Raw genomic sequence first — 19,244 nt, 5'->3', positions numbered from 1 at the left:
TGTGCATTGATTTCGGTTGCTCTTTTGCCTTTATCGGCATTGGTTGCGGTGTAGATCGATTTAAACATACCGTGTTTATGTACTATGTTTTGGTTTTTGTATCCACTTCCACACAGACTCACACAAAATATCGTTATATTTTTTTTATTCCGTACTCGGAAACCAATCGAATGGCTCCGAGGAAAAACTGCATGCAATGAACAACAAAAACCAAGAGTGTTTTAACAAAGTTTTCAAATTAAGCAAAAAAAAAAGTGAAAAATAAACAGAAAAAATATGTTTTGAGCCGTTGATTCGAAGGATTTTGTTTTTATAAAATCGAATGGTAACGTCAGTTCCATGTATGTATTGCTGTTGTTTGCGCTTCCTTTGCTTTTGTTTGAGCTCTTTGTTATTTGTTCGTGTGGTATTTGCATGAAATTTACTCTACTCTATGTGCTCTCTCTCTCTCTCTCCATCTCTCTATTTATCTTTTAACAGTTTTCAAAACAAGACTTCTTTGTTTGCGTTCACTAGCACATTATAAATCTATTCGCCAGCATTGTGCGTATCATCGATTTGCCCGAAGGTGGGTTTGTTTTGGGCGCAACAAAAAAAAAAACGTTGCCATCGACAACAACAATATTAACAAGAAAAAACTGTCTCGAACTGTGGTAATTGTGTCAATGCACACTTCAAATCAAGTAAATTGTATATGGATTAAAAACTGTCAAACAAGATGCAATTATTGATTTGTTTTTTTTTTGTTTGCTCTTCCTCAACACACAAGTTTTGCAATGATTATATGAAGAATTTGGCATGGATTTGAATCTTTCGCACTATGCACCGTATGGGGTCCGTTTGTCTGCCAATTCGCATACATACAACTTGATAAAGAAACATCCAATTGCTTAAGTCGATAGGTAGAATGCACCAAAATGGCACTGAATACATTAGGTCCAAAAATTGTCATCTTTCAATCGAATTGTTGTATCCAAGTTGAACAAAGATCGAAAGTATTAACGGTAATAAAAGGGCATAGCATCCTCCATCTCAACCTATTCACTTGCAACCATAGTCACAGTCGGTGGCATACATACTTTTCATTTTCCCTTCTTTCTCTCTCTCTTTCTCCTATACTCCATCGCTGTCGCTTTCTTCTCTTTATTGTCATTAACACACACTTCTTGTCACTTTCATGGAAATACACGTCAAAGATGAGATTGATGAATTAATAAGGATATGAAGGAGAATGTCTTATTTTTCCAATCATTGAATTCAGAACGAACAAAAAAAACGACTCCACACACGCACACAAAACAGAGCCTTTCCTAAGCAATTTCAGCTGGTTATTGATAGAAAAGAAACAGTTCAAGACTGTTGATGTTGCGAGTATTTTGCGATTGTTGGTCAAACCCGAAGAGTACAAGAAGAAAATAGATAAATTCTATAGAGTTGATCCTTCAAACAAAACAACGTTCGATTATTATATACATCCTTTCTTGAAATATTTCAGGAACTCACCGTGTACTGACCGCACCTTGTCTCTATTTTCCAAATATATCTGTACAAATAAATGTCTTGCTTTCTTTTTCTTTTCTCGATGCAAAAAGAAAATCCCATTTTTTGTTATGCAAATTGTAAATAAGCACATTTATACTTGTACTCTCTTCTCATAGACATTCATTGCACCGATACACGTTCTTCATTCTAGTGTGTGTGTTCGATTCATGAAAAGTGTGAAGGTTTTCAATGCGGTTTTTTTCTGTAAAACATGTTTTTACAAATTTCGTTTTTTTTGCGGCAAAATGCAATTCACAGTCAATGAATAGACGATTTTTGGTGCATGTTTGTAAATTTTTTGTTAAAAAAATCTTAATCCGACTCAAAACCAACAATCAACGGATTACTTTGGCTGTCGGTTTATACTTGAACAAACGTCTAAAAGAACGTTTCAGTAGAAAGAAAATCAGTGTTTCAGTGTTCGAGTTAAGATAACATTCATTGGGTTAAACTGCATAACTGAAAGTACATTATCGATGTGCAACCGGAGCTCATTCAAGTACAACAAACAGACCGAACCTGAAAGCAGCACAAAACAACGATTTTTGTCAACTTATTTAATGAAATGTAAACGAATGCCGTTTGAAAAAACATTGCGAATTAGATATGAATGAATTTTGGTGAAAAACCGTTGTTCACTTGATGACATATTCATTACTTGGAATTAGGAGATTCTTTTTCGCACTTCATTTGTCGCCCATTTTTCGTGCGCTTAAAAACTTAAGCATTTTAATTTATATATAATTTTTTTTCACACTTTTTCACTTTTCGTCGGTCAATTGTTTGTCACGGACGAAAGTGTGAAACATAAATCCGCAACCAACGAGACATTCTGTGTTCTACTTTTGTCACCAGTAAATTGTGTGTTGGCTGAAAAGAGCATCAGAATTAGCTAAAAAGAAGAAAAAGATGAAGAAAAAAGAGTGCTGCTCTTTTGAAATTATGAATCTAATTTCCGAATTGTTTGAAATAAATGAGCACTTATTGTGTACTGTGATTAGCGTTGCTTTTCGTCACTTTCAATTTGAAATTACTTTTCTCTCTCACTCTGTATAGCCCGTATTTTCTAACGGATTCACTCTTTTTTTTTTCCTCATCCGTCATTGTTCCGTTTATCTTTCATTCATTGGCATTGATTACGAATAACATGCATAACATTCAACGCACGCTCTGACTTATCTCCAAATGAATTCTATTTCTGTCACACAAAACTTATTATGATAATCTCGAGTTTTCGAAATATGAATAAGCATTTGTGTAGTGAATGCATTTCATACGGGTTAACGCGTTTTCGCATTTCACACAGACACACACATGCCACACAATGGGCCAGATAGCTATATCACATACACACATAAATGGCGTAACGTAATATGACTTCATTGAAAATATGTTGTTTGTTTTGTTTGAAATATGAATAGGTTTGCATTCGGCAATGTCCTGTACTTTTCTGTCTACTCCGTTAACTCTCGGGGCCCATGTGAACATAAAACAAAGGCGATGGTTTACGTGAATCTTTGTCACATTCTCTGCACACACACACACACACTTTCGAAAAAAAAACTCTACTGTACGTGCATCGTTTCAGTACATATCATTTTTTTTGTTGTTGTAAAAAAAGTAATAAGTTTTCATAATGCTTCTGTTGTGTGGAAAATCTCATTTTGGAGCATGGGAATTGAATGCACAAATATGCCGACTAATTGCGAAAAAAAAGAAGAAAACAACCGACGATTCTTGAAAACGTGTAAGACGATCTGAGATAATTTGTTGCCTAATTCCTTGTCACTCACTATCAAACACATTCCACATTCTAATGTTCGTCTCCGTTTTTTGTTTCTTGTATTTTGCACGGGTAGCACGACCCAAAATGTAATTCAAATCACACGATGTCAGAGTTGAAAATCAGCGAATTTCTTGCAATGTAACATAGATCTTCAACGGTGAGACATATTGCAGTTAAATTTTTATTTCATTTCCTCATTCACTGAAATTCAATGACATTGTTTACTCTACGCTTTAAATTGTCGACAGTTGCTTATTTTTTTGTTCTTTATTTAAATAGACTTTTTCTTTCGTCCGATGTGTGACAGTGACAGGTAAATTTGGATTTTCAGAAAAGATAATGACAACAATGTGCGATACTGAGATTGTAAGAAAGGATGCCAACAGAAAGAAATTGCCATTGAAAATGGTCAACACTTAAAAAAAAAAACGATTTGCAAAAAATAGAGAAGAAAAAAGATTTTATTCACAATTCACTGTTAAAATATGTATGAAATTGCAAGCTGCATCTATGCTTGCCCCTTTTGATTTTTTTTCTTTCATATCGATTGTTTGTCATTCGATTATTTATTTTTTTGCACATTTTTTTTTTTTCATTTGCAGAAAATCGTTTATTTCTTTATCTCAGTTCATTTTTATTTTCTCTGTCGTTTTTATTGATGCACAAAACAAATGAAACGAAGAAAGTTTGAAAAGGAAAGATCATCAACTGTTTGTACTGGAAAGATTTTTTCTTCTTCGCTCGATTGTTGAGTGAATCAATCATTTAAATGACCATAATAGATATCGAAGCAGATGTCAAACCCTTTAAAACATTCAAACAGTTTGAGGTCGTTAAATGATTTCTTTGTGTCAGTATTTTCACTTAAAAAATGTCATTGAATGTTTGTTGCTGTTTTCTTTTACACTTTGGCCACAAAATTAGGTGTGTGTATGTGTTCTCATCAATCGAGTCCAAGAAATGCAACGGTTTTCTTTTTTCGTCTCCTTTTTTTAAAAAAAAAAAATCGTTTTGCGCCTCGTATCACTTTCAAGTGTGTTTTGTTTGCGCAAAGATCTAATTCATTGAGGTGATTGCTTTGATGGTCCTAATGAAACAATGATGATTTATGAACGGTTTATTTGGACAAGACGTTGTCGCGGTCGTGGTTTCAGTTTCGGCGTTTTGGGTCAGCGAGAACAATGACCTCCGAACCCTATCCTTCTATCTTTTGTTTTGTCTCTTCATGTGTCCGAATCATATTTTTTTTTTAAAGTCACCGGTCAGAGCGTTAGAAGATCATTAATTTTCATTATTATGCGGACACTTTTGGTTATTGACACCTTTTTCGTTTCTCATTTTACCCTTTCTCTCGATTCAGCGATTTTGGCAAACAATAGAAATATTATTATTATTTGATTTGGTGCGGTCGGCATTTTCTTCATTCGTCCTTTGACATTTACCGAATCTAAAGAACTGGTCAATGTGCAGCATTAGACAAATGATCAAACTTACAATAATACATGAGCATATTATTGGTTGCTATTTCATCACTACCGTTAAGTAAAAAAAAAAAATGTTAAAGAAGCCGATAGTGAGAGAAAGAGTACAAAAAAGAAATGCAAAATGCATTATACGCATTACTATCTCTGGCAAAAATTTCTTTTGTTCATTGTGGTCGAGTATAATTTGACTGGTTCAAAGAAGAAAGCATTGAAAGTGAGTGCCGGCTGTGGCCGGTTTTTTTTGTGTCGATGATGATATGCAAAAATTTTATTATCCAAGAAAAAGAGAAGCCGTCGCTTTTCACAGCATTTATTTACACAGATGGACAGTGCATGATATTGCTATTCTATTCGTTTGTTGGGCAATATTTTGCCAAATGTATTATGTATTGATAAAAAGACGAACTTTTCGGTGCAATACTTTCAAATGTGCATTCGGTTATGTTTTATTCATCGTCATCGGGTTGTTCGGGTTACTGTTACGCCATTAATTCATTAAGCATAATTACAAAATGTTAACGTTAAATCGTATTGAAAACCAAATAATAATGGACAAGAAATGCATCGAAATAATTTCCGAATTTCGTTTTTGTTTGTGTGTGCGTGCTTCCTTTGCTTCGATGCATTGTGCAGAGAACGGATTCACAGGTAATTCGGATTAGTTATACATTATTTCTTTTTTTTTTAAATGTACTCTCCTTTATATTATGTGTAATGTGAATTTTACGCTAATATAATTTTCTCAATTGACTCGAACTGAGACGAAGTCTTTCTTTTTCATCTTTTATAAAGAAATGAAATTCGTGGCGTTGACGTTCGGTTGCTTCAATTTTTAAATTGGACGACGATATGGATTTTTCATGTTCGTTCGTTTTGTCCACAATCACAAATGCGTATTACACACGAAAGGTAGCGGTGCGGTTTTGTTTTACACATGCTTCGATGCACTTTGATTCGTTTTGCATTTTATGTAAACGAAATTTGAACCAGCATTGGACGAAGCAAATTGCTGATGGTGTTATGCACTTCATTGTGAATATTATCATATCATCGAAATAAAATGACGTTGAATTTCTTTTCACACACTGAGTGTGTGTAATTTGAAGAAATTTTTATTAACACATTTATAGAATTCATTTGCACACACATATTGTATTGAACGAAGGAAAACCAAAACCGTTATGACCCAGCTACCCGTATTTATAGAAACGGTATATTATGCCATAACACTTATTCGATTGAATTGTTGTTTTTGGTCTTATACTCTCTCGTTCTCGCTCTCTCGATCCTTTCAACGTAATATTGGTCGGGATTTTCATATCAAAGCGAGAGAATAAAGAGAAAGAAAGAGAAAAAAAAGTGCGTTAATATAAAATGGAGTGCGGTAAAATTTGAATGGCTGCATAAAAATAATGATACCAACATCGAAGCCAATACTACAAGCATGTGTTAGCCAGTATACATTTTGTGGCATACGCATAAATAAATTCAATCACAATATGCTTAACGACCAACAAAGCGATACAATGACTAAGTGTTTGATATTTCGGTACAGTATAGTTGAAATAATAATTGAATAAACACTCTCATTCATAAAAACAAATCGCGCAACTGTCATAACGCCCCTTTTTTTCGACTTCGACATTTTTGATAAAACAGTAACGATCGAACGCCAGCAAATAGCTAAATAAATGTGCAGCAGCTGTTGAGTTTAATCTACAATCAATTCAGAGAGAATAGCTAAATAAATTGTACTTGTTTTTTTTTCTCTATTTATTAAGTACACAACGATTTTTTTGCCTGCTGCTTTTTTAATTGAACACATGCGAATTTATGGGTTTCATCCCAATCCCCGAGGATAGCGAAACTATATCTCTTGCGACAATTTAACCAGATTTTGATTTTTGTTCAGGGCAAACAAAAAAAAAATGATAAATGATCTAAACATGAAACAGTGCAAAAAATGAAGAGTATCACTTGAAAATGGGTTGTAATAAAACAAATATATGACGCAAATGGAAAAGAAGTGGCAATGTGACATGGAATATGAAAATGTTTTACAATCGAACCAGAGCATATTTAAAAAAAAAACTGTTTTTTTTTTGAAGTGGTGACCAAGTGAATTTGAACCGTTTTATACATATATATGAGTCATGCTTGAGATCTTCAACGGTTGTTCATTTCTCACATTATTCAATCTCTCGATTACAAGCATTCCGATCACAAGATAAGAGCAAACTAGCTACTAACGAGAAATGTCGACCATTCTCTGATTTACGTGATCATTTTGCGGAAAACCCAAATCAATTAGATCTGTAACAAGTGTTTCGACAAAAGGACTTTAAAAAAAGAAGCAATTTTTGGCGCGAAATTGTTATTTTTTTTTATCTTCTTTCAATGTTCGACATACGTAAAGGAATCGTGTATGTTGAATTGCTTCATCGTTCTCATCGGCTACCAAAATGCTCATATTACGCAAAGAAAAAATCGATTGACAAAAATTGGAAACGGACATTTGTAAATGAAGAAAATAACAAAGTTTTTTGGTGCCACGAAACCAAAACAACATCGAGCCTACTCCAAACTTCGGTTATTTATTGCAATATTTCTCAGAATTCAATGGTATTTTCTCTTTTTGCATTGACTTTCATGCTTTCTTCGATAAATCGATGCTCGGTGTATTTCTAAATTTTGCTTTCGATTTTTGTTTTACTTTTTTCTTCGCAATCTCAAGTAGCCAAAAAGGAAGAACACTGTTTGTATAACAAACGGAACGGTTTTTTTCTTCTTCTTTTCTCTTACTCGATGGGAGAAAAAAAAAGTAGAGGGTAAATTGCGGTGTTTACTTGTATTTCAAACGATAAACAGGATTTTTGGTTGTTATTATTGAAGAAAGTTCAAGAGACAAATAGAGAAAATAACGACGAGATTTTTTCATCTCTTTTAAAACAAATGCTTTCAGCGATTGCCACTTCTATTACAGTAGTGCACATTACTCATCCTTTATTTCTGCTTGACATTTTGTATTTGTCGGTTTTGCAACAAGTATTGGCTTCAAAGTGCATTCGATTCTTCAATGCGGAAGATACATATTGTATAAACGATATTAAATTATGTTTATCTAAACTAAAGGAAGAAAAAGAAAGAAGAAGAGACAAAAAACGACATCGATGACAAAACAAATCGATCGAAAAAAGCATACGATTCGAAATTGGTCGATATTTTGGCTCACACACCCCAACCATATGGGAAATGGTAAAATTCCAAGCGAAACCATGACGAAGAAAAAAAAAAACGATTTCGCGCCAAAAATTAAATACCCAACCAAAAAAAGGCCGCCAAAGATGATTGAGAATAAAGTGAAACGTCTCTGTATATTTTTTTGAATCTGATTGATTCAATTCAGGCAAGCATGTGCTCTTCAATCATTTGTAATTGTGTGGTATATGTTCAAGAATCAGGTAGACTTTTGAGACTAGCGGCTCTGCATGGAACTACCCATCGAGAATCATGTTCAGTATGCCAAAATTTAATGGGCATTCCACCTTCGCATCGGTAACGTACAGGTACCGTTCGATTTTCTTATTTTGTTTTCTGTTTTCGCATCATATACGCCTATTCATTTCTTGTTGGTAGTCCATTGAGATTTTTTCATTCTTCTTCTCAATCTTAATAGCAAACACGCGCGCACGCACGTACTCACACAAATACACACACAATCACACCTGTTTTTCCAATTGTGCACACACAGGCACACACAATAACAGCCAACCAAATTTACTACTAACATAGTAGATGTGTCGGCAAATTGTGACTATTCAATTTGGCTATCCTCTTTTCGCACGAGCAACCTTATTGAATGCCAACACACATCAATTCTAATAATACATTGTTATATCGTTTTTTCTTCTTCTTCCATTCTTTTCGGCATTTTTTCTTTTCTCTCGCTGTGTGTGTTTTTTCTTCTTTAAGGAAAATGGCCAAAAAAAAACAGAGACGAAGAAAATCATAAACGAATATCTGGAGTCCGCTTCGATGAATCCATCAACATAAAAGAGAATCCTGTAAGATTCGGGTTGTTTTGTGTTGGTGTTTGTGTTGCTGTTTTTTTATACATTTTTCATCGTCTTATTGTTGTTGCTGTCGCCGTGTCGAACTTAAGCTCTTTGTTGCGTATGATGCGTATCGTATGCCATTCGGATAAGCGCCAGGTGTTTTTCGCCTGGTTGATGTAGGTGCAAAAACCATATACACACAGAGAGGGAGAGAGAGAGAGTGGTGCGCACATGTTAAGCCGAACCAACAACCCACATCGCATTTACAACCATACAGTGGCATTTAGACGCATGCGCGCACAGGTATAACGATATAAGAATACAACAAAAACAAAAATTCTTACGAGTTTCTTTTATGAATGAAACATTTTACAAATACGAAATTGTGCAAGACAGAGAGAAAACATGAGAACATTTGATTTCTTTCATTTAATTTTTTATTTCGTCTACCTTCGATCACGATCATTTTATGCAGCATTGTCCATGGATTACACAAGCTCCTATCAAATCGCACAGGTCAATATATTCTTGTTGGGGTGGCTATGATTCTATTCTATTGTTTGCTTGCGTAATAGAATCAAATACAAATCGTTACGTTGGTCGATTGTCATCGGCCGCTGAGATTCTAGTATTGGTTTTTTTAAAGAAAAATCCTTTGAAACTCTCAACGAATTTTTTGAGCTGCGTCATGGAATTCTAGTTGAAAAACATTTTCTCATGTCATAAATTCATTGAAATTACATGGCAGAGAATGATCTCTGTCCAAATGTGTTTCCAAAATGATTCGCTTTTATTTGTGTTTAGACAAATGGATCAATAGCACAGCTATTAATGAATAGTTTCACAAACGATCGACAATATGATCCATAAACCGCATGTTGGATGTAGAATAAGGAATCCTTTTTTTATGATTTTAGATGAATAAATCAAAATTGGTTTTCGGGAACTTTATGATAATGAAATAGCTCTAATATTCTGTATTTACATATAATTGTTGGGAGCATTGATTTATGATGCGATAATATGAAGGCATTTCACTAGCAATCGATTTGAATTTCGAAATTTAAATAAATTTTAGGTTTTTGCCGGTTGAAGCAGATGGATTCGCCTTCAAGCAATTTCGATGAATTCAATATTCTTCGGATGAAAGCCATTGATTTGGATTCGATTTGTTAGTTGCTTGAGTAATTTTTTGAACCGATTACCAATGGAATTAAAGTGATTTTGTTACAAACGAATCCGATTTGTCTAATTCCAAGATCAGGTTACATGTTCGATTTGATCGAAATATCGATTTTCAGTGTTCTAAGTAAAGTTTGACGTTAACAAATTAGACTGCTAATCATGTTTGTTTCGTTCATTCGAAATTGAAATCTATCAGAATTGAGATCATAAGGGATTTAAATAGCCAATAGAACATATGCGAGAAATATTTTTTTTAAAAAGAAAAATCAAAGCAAAAAATAACTTGAAAAAAAGGACACCGAAAAGTGAACATAGAAGAAATATTTCAAGTACGTCGGTGAAAAAAGAAACATGTTCTGTACCTTTTTTTTCTGCTTGCTTTTAGTGTAAATATCCAATCTTACAGATGATTGTCGAACGAATGATAAAAACAAAAATAAAGCAAAAAATTAATCCATTGGTCATTTCGTTGTTTAAACTGAGGGCCACTTGCTCGGCACTGCTCGGCACGATATAAATTTATCTCTTGCGAAATGTGGTTGGGACACAGAAAAAAGTGAAAATGAAATTTGCCGACAAGACAAAGTTGCAAAATCACGAACGTATTTCATTTCGAGACGAAAAAAGAGAGGCGATTCGGGAGATGAGAAAACTTTTCGACAAAGATAAAATGTAACCAATTCTGAAGGTGCATTTAATCGTCCATTACAGCGCCACACCTATGCTTTTTCTCAATCGATTGTCTCGTAAACGTCTGTTTGATTCAGGTAGGACTTTGTGTGCAGCATTTTTTGTTGTTCGCAATTCTGACTCTTTAAAATTTAAAATAAATTTGCGCGCGCGTCTGTTGAATTCTATTCGAATGCATTCAGGAATTTCAAAGTAAAATAAAGAACCATCGCTAAATAATCAACAAGCCAAAATTCGAAAGATATCTCTTCGTATTTTTTTATTTCATTTTCATTCCTTTTTTGCTAATGGATTTTGGTTTACGTAGATTGTGTAATATTTTGTTCTCAGCTAATAAATTACGAATGGGCCAACAGAGCTGTCAAAATGATATTGGGATATGGTACTCATTTGTTGTGTTCTCTATCTCTCTCTCTCTCTCCTTCTCTCGTCTCCTATTTCAAATTGAATTGTGTAAAATGAAAAGAAACATTTTTGAAACATGTATTTACGTCAAATGGTGCACTTTCTTTGCTAAATTGTGGTGATTTGAGAAAGACCAAATGGAAAATACACTTCGTCGAAATTGACCGTTTTCCGTAACGTGCCATTATTCAATTTAGAAAAATCGACATTTTCTCAGGAAAATACAAAACACACAATTTTGTTAATTACAGTTCATATAGAGACTTTGGACAAAGTGATTTTTCATGAGTGATGTTTGTCCCTTTTTGGTGCCAACTGAAATTCTATTTGATATTGTCAGAATTGGATATGCATTGAGCGCATTCACACACAAGATATATCACCTCTTTTTTTAGACTAGACTGAAGGTGTTTCACTCGCCCCACATCACTCCACTGTTTCACATTCCGAACATTTCGTTCGGAATTGTATCATAAAATCGCTGTCCGTAAGTGTTGCATAAAAATAGTACCTGTGCTGCTATAACTGTAGCTACAATCTATTCGCTGATTTTCCCGTCAAAAACTCAAATTATGCATGCGGCCACACTGTAAATACACACATAATATTCTAATTGTAGTTACAGTGTAATTATAATTTGAAAATAACGTGTGCCTCTCTCAGTGTGACCGCATCAATAATTTGAACTTTTGATGTGAAAATCCATAAAAATATATCAAATTATGGCATTGGACAAAAAAGACCAGAGAGAAAGGAGAAACGAAATTCGACAAACCTAATTCGATCTAAAAATCCGAATAAACAGTATAAATTCTTTTGATTTCATTATTCATAAAATATCTGTCATCTTCTTCGTGCACCGAAATAAAACATCTGGTCAAATGTCAATTTGAAAAAAATACATTTTTTACTACCGCTAATACTGCTTAGTACTTTCTTGCAAATGTTTGGCCGCTTTTATAATCAAATTCGATATCATTGTATCATTTTACCCCTTGGATGTGCCAGATTCAACCACCCAAGAGCTGTTTATATCCAATTACTTGAACTGATGATGGCTGAGAATGAATCTTTCTTCGTCTGGCATTGGTTATCCTCCAATTTTTGGTTCGTTAGATAATTAATCAAAATTAAATGTAAAATATGGAAATTAATCTCTGTTTTTTTCTCTCTTACTTCTTATCTTGCTTAGGCAAAAATGAACAAAAAAAAAACACCATATGATGCACAACGAATTTTTTTGGGTGTAGAATGAAAGACGATGAGTTGACCGCGCTCAGTGTGAGTATTCCAAAAAAAAATCTACGAACTCATCACTATCATGCAGTTGAGCGAAAAAGAATGTATATATATGGCGAGACGATCGTATGGTGTTTTCTTTACACTTGACTTGAATTTGCTCTCTGCTGGCGTGCGATTAAGGTTTTTTTTTGTGTTCGGTTTTTGTTTTGCTAAAAATATCCATTTTCGCAACACACACATACATATAAACAATCTATTCTGGAAGATATGGACGAAAAAAAGAAATGAAAAAGTTAAACTGTAGGCGGTCTATGTGATGCATCTGATATGGTAAATGCATTTTTTCTCTCTCGAATGCCAGGTCTTGGAAGAATAGCAACTTTTTCGGAACGAAAAATGTATTCACAGAGATATATATAAACACACGAATACTGACTGGATGGATGCTGAGCAAGTATAATGGATAGAATAATGAAATCCTGACTGAAGGATGTAGTTGATAGACGGTAGAGGCAACAGAGAAAGAAAAACCTACGACAATAACAACAGTCGAGACAGCGAAAAACAACTGACTACAATAGGACAAAAAGAAGCAATTTAGTGTTTGAACCATAGCATAAAAAAACCTAGGAAGATAAATGGGATCGATAAGTAGTGCTATTGCCAATTTTTTGGTGCTGATTCACTTTTTTTTCTCATACATTTCGAGCGCATACACAGTGAATTGACCGACTTTCTACATCAACCGGTGAGTGAAAGAGTAGGAAAGAGGGAATTTAATGCGCAAAGAAAAGAAACACAATAACAAAAAAGTGACCGATTAAATGTATTTTCTGTGAAGATGTCTAAGTGAAAAGTTTGAGTGCAAATCGTCAAACAAAGGAATGGTTAAACGGCGCCGTGTCATTTTTGTTGCAAACAATGCCAATAACAATTCAACTACAAGCATTTAATACATGTTTAGATGTACTTGATATATATGTCATTGTTGAAGATTTTTTGCGTTTTATTTAATTTCAAGGCATTCTGATATCGTGTACATGTATTTGCGCTTTAAAAGAGACTGAAATGCATCGTCGTCGTCGTCGGCACCGCACTGTTTTCCACTTGATTTTCAGTTTCTTTTCAATATTAAATAATTCCATTGAAAATTGGCACAGTCAGTTGAACTTCTATGATGGACATAAAACGAAAAATCTCAATCACAATACATCGTTTTTGTATTGAGAGCATTGTTTTGTATTGATTATTGGTTTGCAAAAAAGAAAGAAAGATTTCTTTGGATTCTGTGGCTTATAGCGTTAAGAATTTTACAAAATTTCACAATGGATTCACAATGATCGATTGGATTTCAACAAAAAATCTCGGTCACTTTCATAGCGCCTGAATAAGTATGATTATCACCCACCACCTGAAGAAGAATTTGAACTTACCGTGAATCCGTTGCATCGTCCTTTCTGCTAATATTTTCAGCCCTTTTGAGCGATGAGGCGAATGCAAACGATGTAGGTGTACGAGGGTACTTCAAATCGTCATTCTCGCATTTTCTCCAAATTTCACAGCTATTCTTCGATTCATCTTGATTGACAACGTCCTGATCGTTTACTGAAGACAAAAAAAAAAGAAAGAAAAAAGAGTAAACAAACAATTATGCATTTGACCGATCTAATTTCTTTCAAAGATATATCTTAAAAAATAGTTTCTTGGTAAAGACAATGCCATAGGCTTTTCTTCTGTGCAACAACAAAAAAGTAAATAACTAAATCCTTCGATCTTGATTCAATTGAATGGTTTTTTATGTTCCAGGAAGCATTGCTGAAACCCCAAATGAATAAAAATGCAAGCAGTATAAGCTCAATATATGATAATCTTTACAAGCTATGCTCAAATCTAATTTTACAATGAATTGCATTTTGCATTTGAATAGAGCATTTATTGGATCACAAATTCTCCGTTTTGTGTACCAGATTTGCGTATGAATAGAAAATGCAATTCGAGTGCAAATGTAATGTAATTGGAACGCATCGTTTTACAAAGAGATTCTCTTTTTTTAACAAACAGGAAAGAAAAGGAATGATCGGTTAAAACATTTGGCAGAGCCAACTATTTGGCCTTGACTCAAATGAACGCAAGAATACATCATTTTTTATCATAATTTGTTTTTTTTTTCTTTTTTTTTTTTTGCTGAAATGACTCATAATTTATGAAACGAATGATGAATCTTGTCACTGAAGCGCAGAAAAAAAGAAATGCACACAACGACTCGAGATTGAGAAAAGGAAGAGAAACAGCAGTAGCTGTAAGTGAAACCGTCATAAAATATCATTTCTTTGTGTCAAGACATTCGGTTGACGTATACATAAGTTGCGACCGTGATTCGAGTCATTTCAATGCATTCATTCAAATGCTAAGGAAAATCAAATATTTGATGTTGTGCAATGTATACATCGCTCACGCGCGTTAACAACGCCAACTGAATATCCCAATCAAAGGAATGATTGTATTCATTTTTATCTGTTTGTCTGTATCTGGGTGTTGTGTGCGTGTAACGGAAATTCGTCAGCCAGTATCAACGGCAACAGCAGCCACTGAATATAAAACAAAATGTGTGCTACACCAATCGTCCAACTGAATAAAATTGAGCACCAGATTCGCCCGTTTTTTTTAAACGCATCTTCACATACATATGCATATGCGCATCGCAATTAAACATCATTCCAGCTTTAGAAGCAATTGGTAGAAACAAATCATTTTTTATTGCATATAAAAATCATAACCTATGTTATGCACTTATTCATATCGGCCGGGTATTAAGTCATATTATGAGAGTGCATTGTGCTGTTGTAATTCCATACATATGTGTGTCGGTAATCGACACCACCATCGAGCTCCAGCAAATAAGCGAAAAAAAAATTAAAGTGAAGAAGAAGAAGAAGAATGAGAATAATGCTATATGATTGCGTCGTTTCATCGTGTAATAAACAAAATGCGACACTTCAAAGACACACACATCGTACAAATGAAGAGAAGAAACCGTTTTTGTCTCATTCTCACTGTTGTTCATTCACATTTCATGCGTATCACAAACAGATAAATATGCTCTCCCCGTTTTTAAACGTGCATACATATTCGACAAAGAAAATACTGAATTAAATAATGAGAAACATTGTCCTATGGAGACTGTTCAACACTTGGACTAAATTCTCATATTTTTCATTACTCGCATTCGTTTGTTTTATGCTGCTTCGGATTTTTTTTTTTGTTCATGGAAACATGCAGCGTTTTTTCCCTCTCTCTGTCTTTCTCATAGTCTTCAATTACCCATGAACAAAACTAAAAACAACGACACATGTAAACAGTGCCTGTTCATTTGCTCCGCCAGACTAAACAGAAACCAATAACCAACATGATTTTATTAATTTAAAGTGTAAAAATATATATTTTTTTTCTCCAATTCCATCATAGCATTAACTTTGAATTGATGTAACTACTGTTTTTCGTTGAAATTCTATTTTTATGTCATGAACATTGGTTTTCATGTAGACCCATATGCAATTGCTTCAATTTGATCGTCTGTTATCCACATTTGAAGGAAAAAAGAGAGCATAATTGCGAGCCATGTGCATGACTTAAATTACTTGTTCAATTCACTTCAATTTGTTTTTCCTTTTTTTGTGATTCATTGAAATACATGTGATCTGTAATAAGACTTGATGTGGTTAAGTCAATGAAATGCAATATTCGCATGCACTTTGCACTCAAATGATTGCAGGAGATCATTTTTTTCAAAAAAGCATATCATTGACGCAATGTAACAGATTCGCTCCAATTTCCACTTTATTCACCATGGAAACTCATTTTGGCATATTTATAACGAGCTCTCATTTCCTGGCGACTTTTGAAACATTTGAACTAATGCTTGAAAATGAACAATAATTGGTTTCATTTCTGTTATGAATTGAATTAGTCCGGTCGAGAAAAACTGTTATTTTAATTGAATTCTATTGGAATCTAACTCTTCCGTTTGGAGGAACAAGAAAAGAAAGTGGCCGGTGCCAGCAAATATTCAACAGAGAAATTAGTCGATTCTCTTCATTGCCTCTATCAACTGAAAGTTCCTTCTTTTTTTTCTTTCAATTTTTCAACAACTAAAACGAACCCGGAGTTGTTTGATAATTGAATCGGTTACGCACTAAATCATTCCATGCATTTCATATTGTTCTAATTGAGTTCAGTTGATCAGTGTGTGTGTATGTGCCTTTTTTTCTTTTCGTTTCGGCACTCTCATTCTTTCAATTAACAAAGCCTCCCGAGTTGCATACAGTTCCGATGATATTTGGGTCGGCGATTAAATTACGACAAAGCGAAAAATTCCAAATATTCAAATGAATGTACAAAATGTATGCGCGCGGACTCGAAGTAAAGAGGAAAAAAAACCTAGAAGAAAGAAATGGCCCCGAAACCGTATTATTGCGGCGATTCACTATATATCTTTTGATTGAATTGAATGTGCGTTTACATGATGGTCTAATAAAGATTAAAATAAACAAAGAAAAAAAAATAATGTTTTGGGATCACTATGTTTTGTTCCTTTCTACCTCCGGTGCTTTCATTGTGGAGCGAGTTAGAGAGAGAGAGAGAGAGAGAGAGGGACACTAGAGACACAGCGAAAAATGTCGAAGTTGGAAAGGTCATCCTTATCCAAATCACAAGACAAACAATATACATAATAGATAGGCACACAAAAAGTGTTGAATTGAATTAATTTTAATGTCTATAAATTTTAAAATAATGTTGGCATCGAATTTGACATTTGAATATATGTGCGCGCGTTGTTCAAATGCTCATGTATGTCTGCAAATGAAACGGGGTCACCGAATCATTCATTGTTTTCGGCCTATATCGAACACAGTAAACCGAACACGATTTCTCTTGTCTCATTTTCATTGCCGATTACATGCCGCGGGTAAGAAATTCCAATAGTTGGCCTCTCTCAAACACAATAGATCTCAAGAAAGGAACACACATTTTTTTTAAAAACATTCTAAATACGCTAACCTTCTTCATATTTTATTATGCGGACAATTTGATTCGGTCGTCGGATTCTGTTCTTCGCCAATGCTTGCTCGAATCTATTGTTATTTGAATTTTTCTCGAATGGTTTGATAAATTCACGCGTTTACACAACAACAATACAACAAACCAACGGGAAAAACTCAATTACTGCACGGAAGGCGAGGATATTTTATTGTACTTTGACCCATAGTGGCCGCCATTACAATAAAAAAAACATTGAAGCGAAAAAGGACCAGCGAAGATTCCACACAAGAAATATGCGTACCTGAAACAGGATACAGGACTTAATCGTATTACACATTTTTATTTGAAATTAAATTCAAGTGTTTAATTCATACGAATTATAGTAACGATCGTCCGATCAAGAAAAAAAAGATGCTGGTTATCAGCGGTTCCAATTCATGACATTTAAATTAAAATAACAAAAAATGGTCGAATCTTTTAAATTAACGATTCGGTGCCTTTTTTCCCAATCTTTAAAATGTTGTTTATTAAAAATGTAATTAAAATCAACATGTAACAGTCCCATGTGACTTTTTCTTTTCACATCTGTGAGATCTGATGACGATCCAAATATGAAAGAAAGAAAAAAAAACCGTTAAAATTGCCAACAAGTATTTTTGAGCATATGGTAAAAAGGAAGTATTTGGAGCCTCAAATCACAAAATTCTTCTCTTTTTTTTGCGCGCACGTACATTTATGGTGGAATTGTCTCTTTTGTTTCGTCATAACACATGCCATAAAAACAATTTGATCATGAAGATGCGCGTGTAGGTCACAAGACAAGATCGCTTTCATTCAATTAAATACCGGTTGCTTAGATCGCATTTTATTGAGTTGTTTGTGTGTGTCTTTTTTTTCATCAATCATCTATGTTTCCGAATTCGGATCTAGTTTTTTATGATGTCGTCTGCACAAAGTTTGCAAACGCTCAAACTACGAATCATCAAATTATGAATGCACACAGACAAGTTCTGTTCTTTATCCTTTCATATATATTTTTTTCCGGTGCTTCGCACAGCCTACATATTTACACAAATTGAATGAAATAGTAGATTGTGTCTAGGTTTAGCACTTCTTTAGAAGCGACCAAAGAAATACATAAAGTGCTCAAACATAATTTTCAAACAAATAACGTTGCCTTTTTTTTGATGATGATGAAAGCCGCTCAAATGTCATCCGCACGAGTTATTTGAATAGGAGACAAGAAATGAAGAGTGGCAGAGAGAGGGAGAAAGAGAAAATTGCAGTTAATATACAGAATAAAATCCACAGAGGAAGTGATTTGTAAATGAAAAGATAGTGAGAGGATGCTCTGCATAATATATTCCAGTCAAATAATTTTGGGTTATATTTAAGCTATACAATTTGGCTTTCCGACAACGACAGCGACGACAGCAGCAACATCTTGGAGTGAAACACTAGTACTCATAGAACGGAACTTGAAGATATGCAAATCTTAGTTTTAACATGAAATTACTTGAAAATTATTCGTTTATTTATTATTGCGATTGGTAATTCATGTTGAAACTTAATAGGAGTCTTCATATTATTTTTAGATGTTTTTTTTTTTATTTTCTAAAAAAATGCCGTTATGCACAGTTTCCCGCAATTTTCTTTCTCATAACACCAGCATATGAAAAGTTCAGTGTCAATGTAATGTTTGTTTTTTTTTTTTATTCTTTATTTCCACCGCACAGAATGTAAATTAAATTGAATTGAGTGAAGCGAGTCAAATAACTACGACATTTGTGCGGGAAAATTAAGCGCACAGGTACA

General features: G+C 34.1%; 1 protein-coding gene across 1 annotated transcript in view; it reads right to left on the bottom strand.

The window, feature by feature from the left end:
* Positions 1-19,244, bottom strand: part of LOC116337687 (M-phase inducer phosphatase-like) — a 117,038-nt gene that overhangs the window by 81,207 nt on the left and 16,587 nt on the right. The window contains exon 2 of the mRNA XM_031762451.1: positions 13,823-13,994. Coding sequence (XP_031618311.1) covers positions 13,823-13,994 — 172 coding nt within the window. The remainder of the gene's footprint in view (positions 1-13,822; positions 13,995-19,244) is intronic.

The sequence above is a fragment of the Contarinia nasturtii genome, unplaced genomic scaffold (assembly GCF_009176525.2).
Source record: "Contarinia nasturtii isolate CC-2019 unplaced genomic scaffold, AAFC_CNas_1.1 Cnas_scaffold_285, whole genome shotgun sequence".
Taxonomy (NCBI): Eukaryota; Metazoa; Arthropoda; class Insecta; order Diptera; family Cecidomyiidae; genus Contarinia; species Contarinia nasturtii.
Note: the sequence above shows the minus strand (reverse complement) of the source record. Positions and strands in the feature narration are given on the sequence as shown.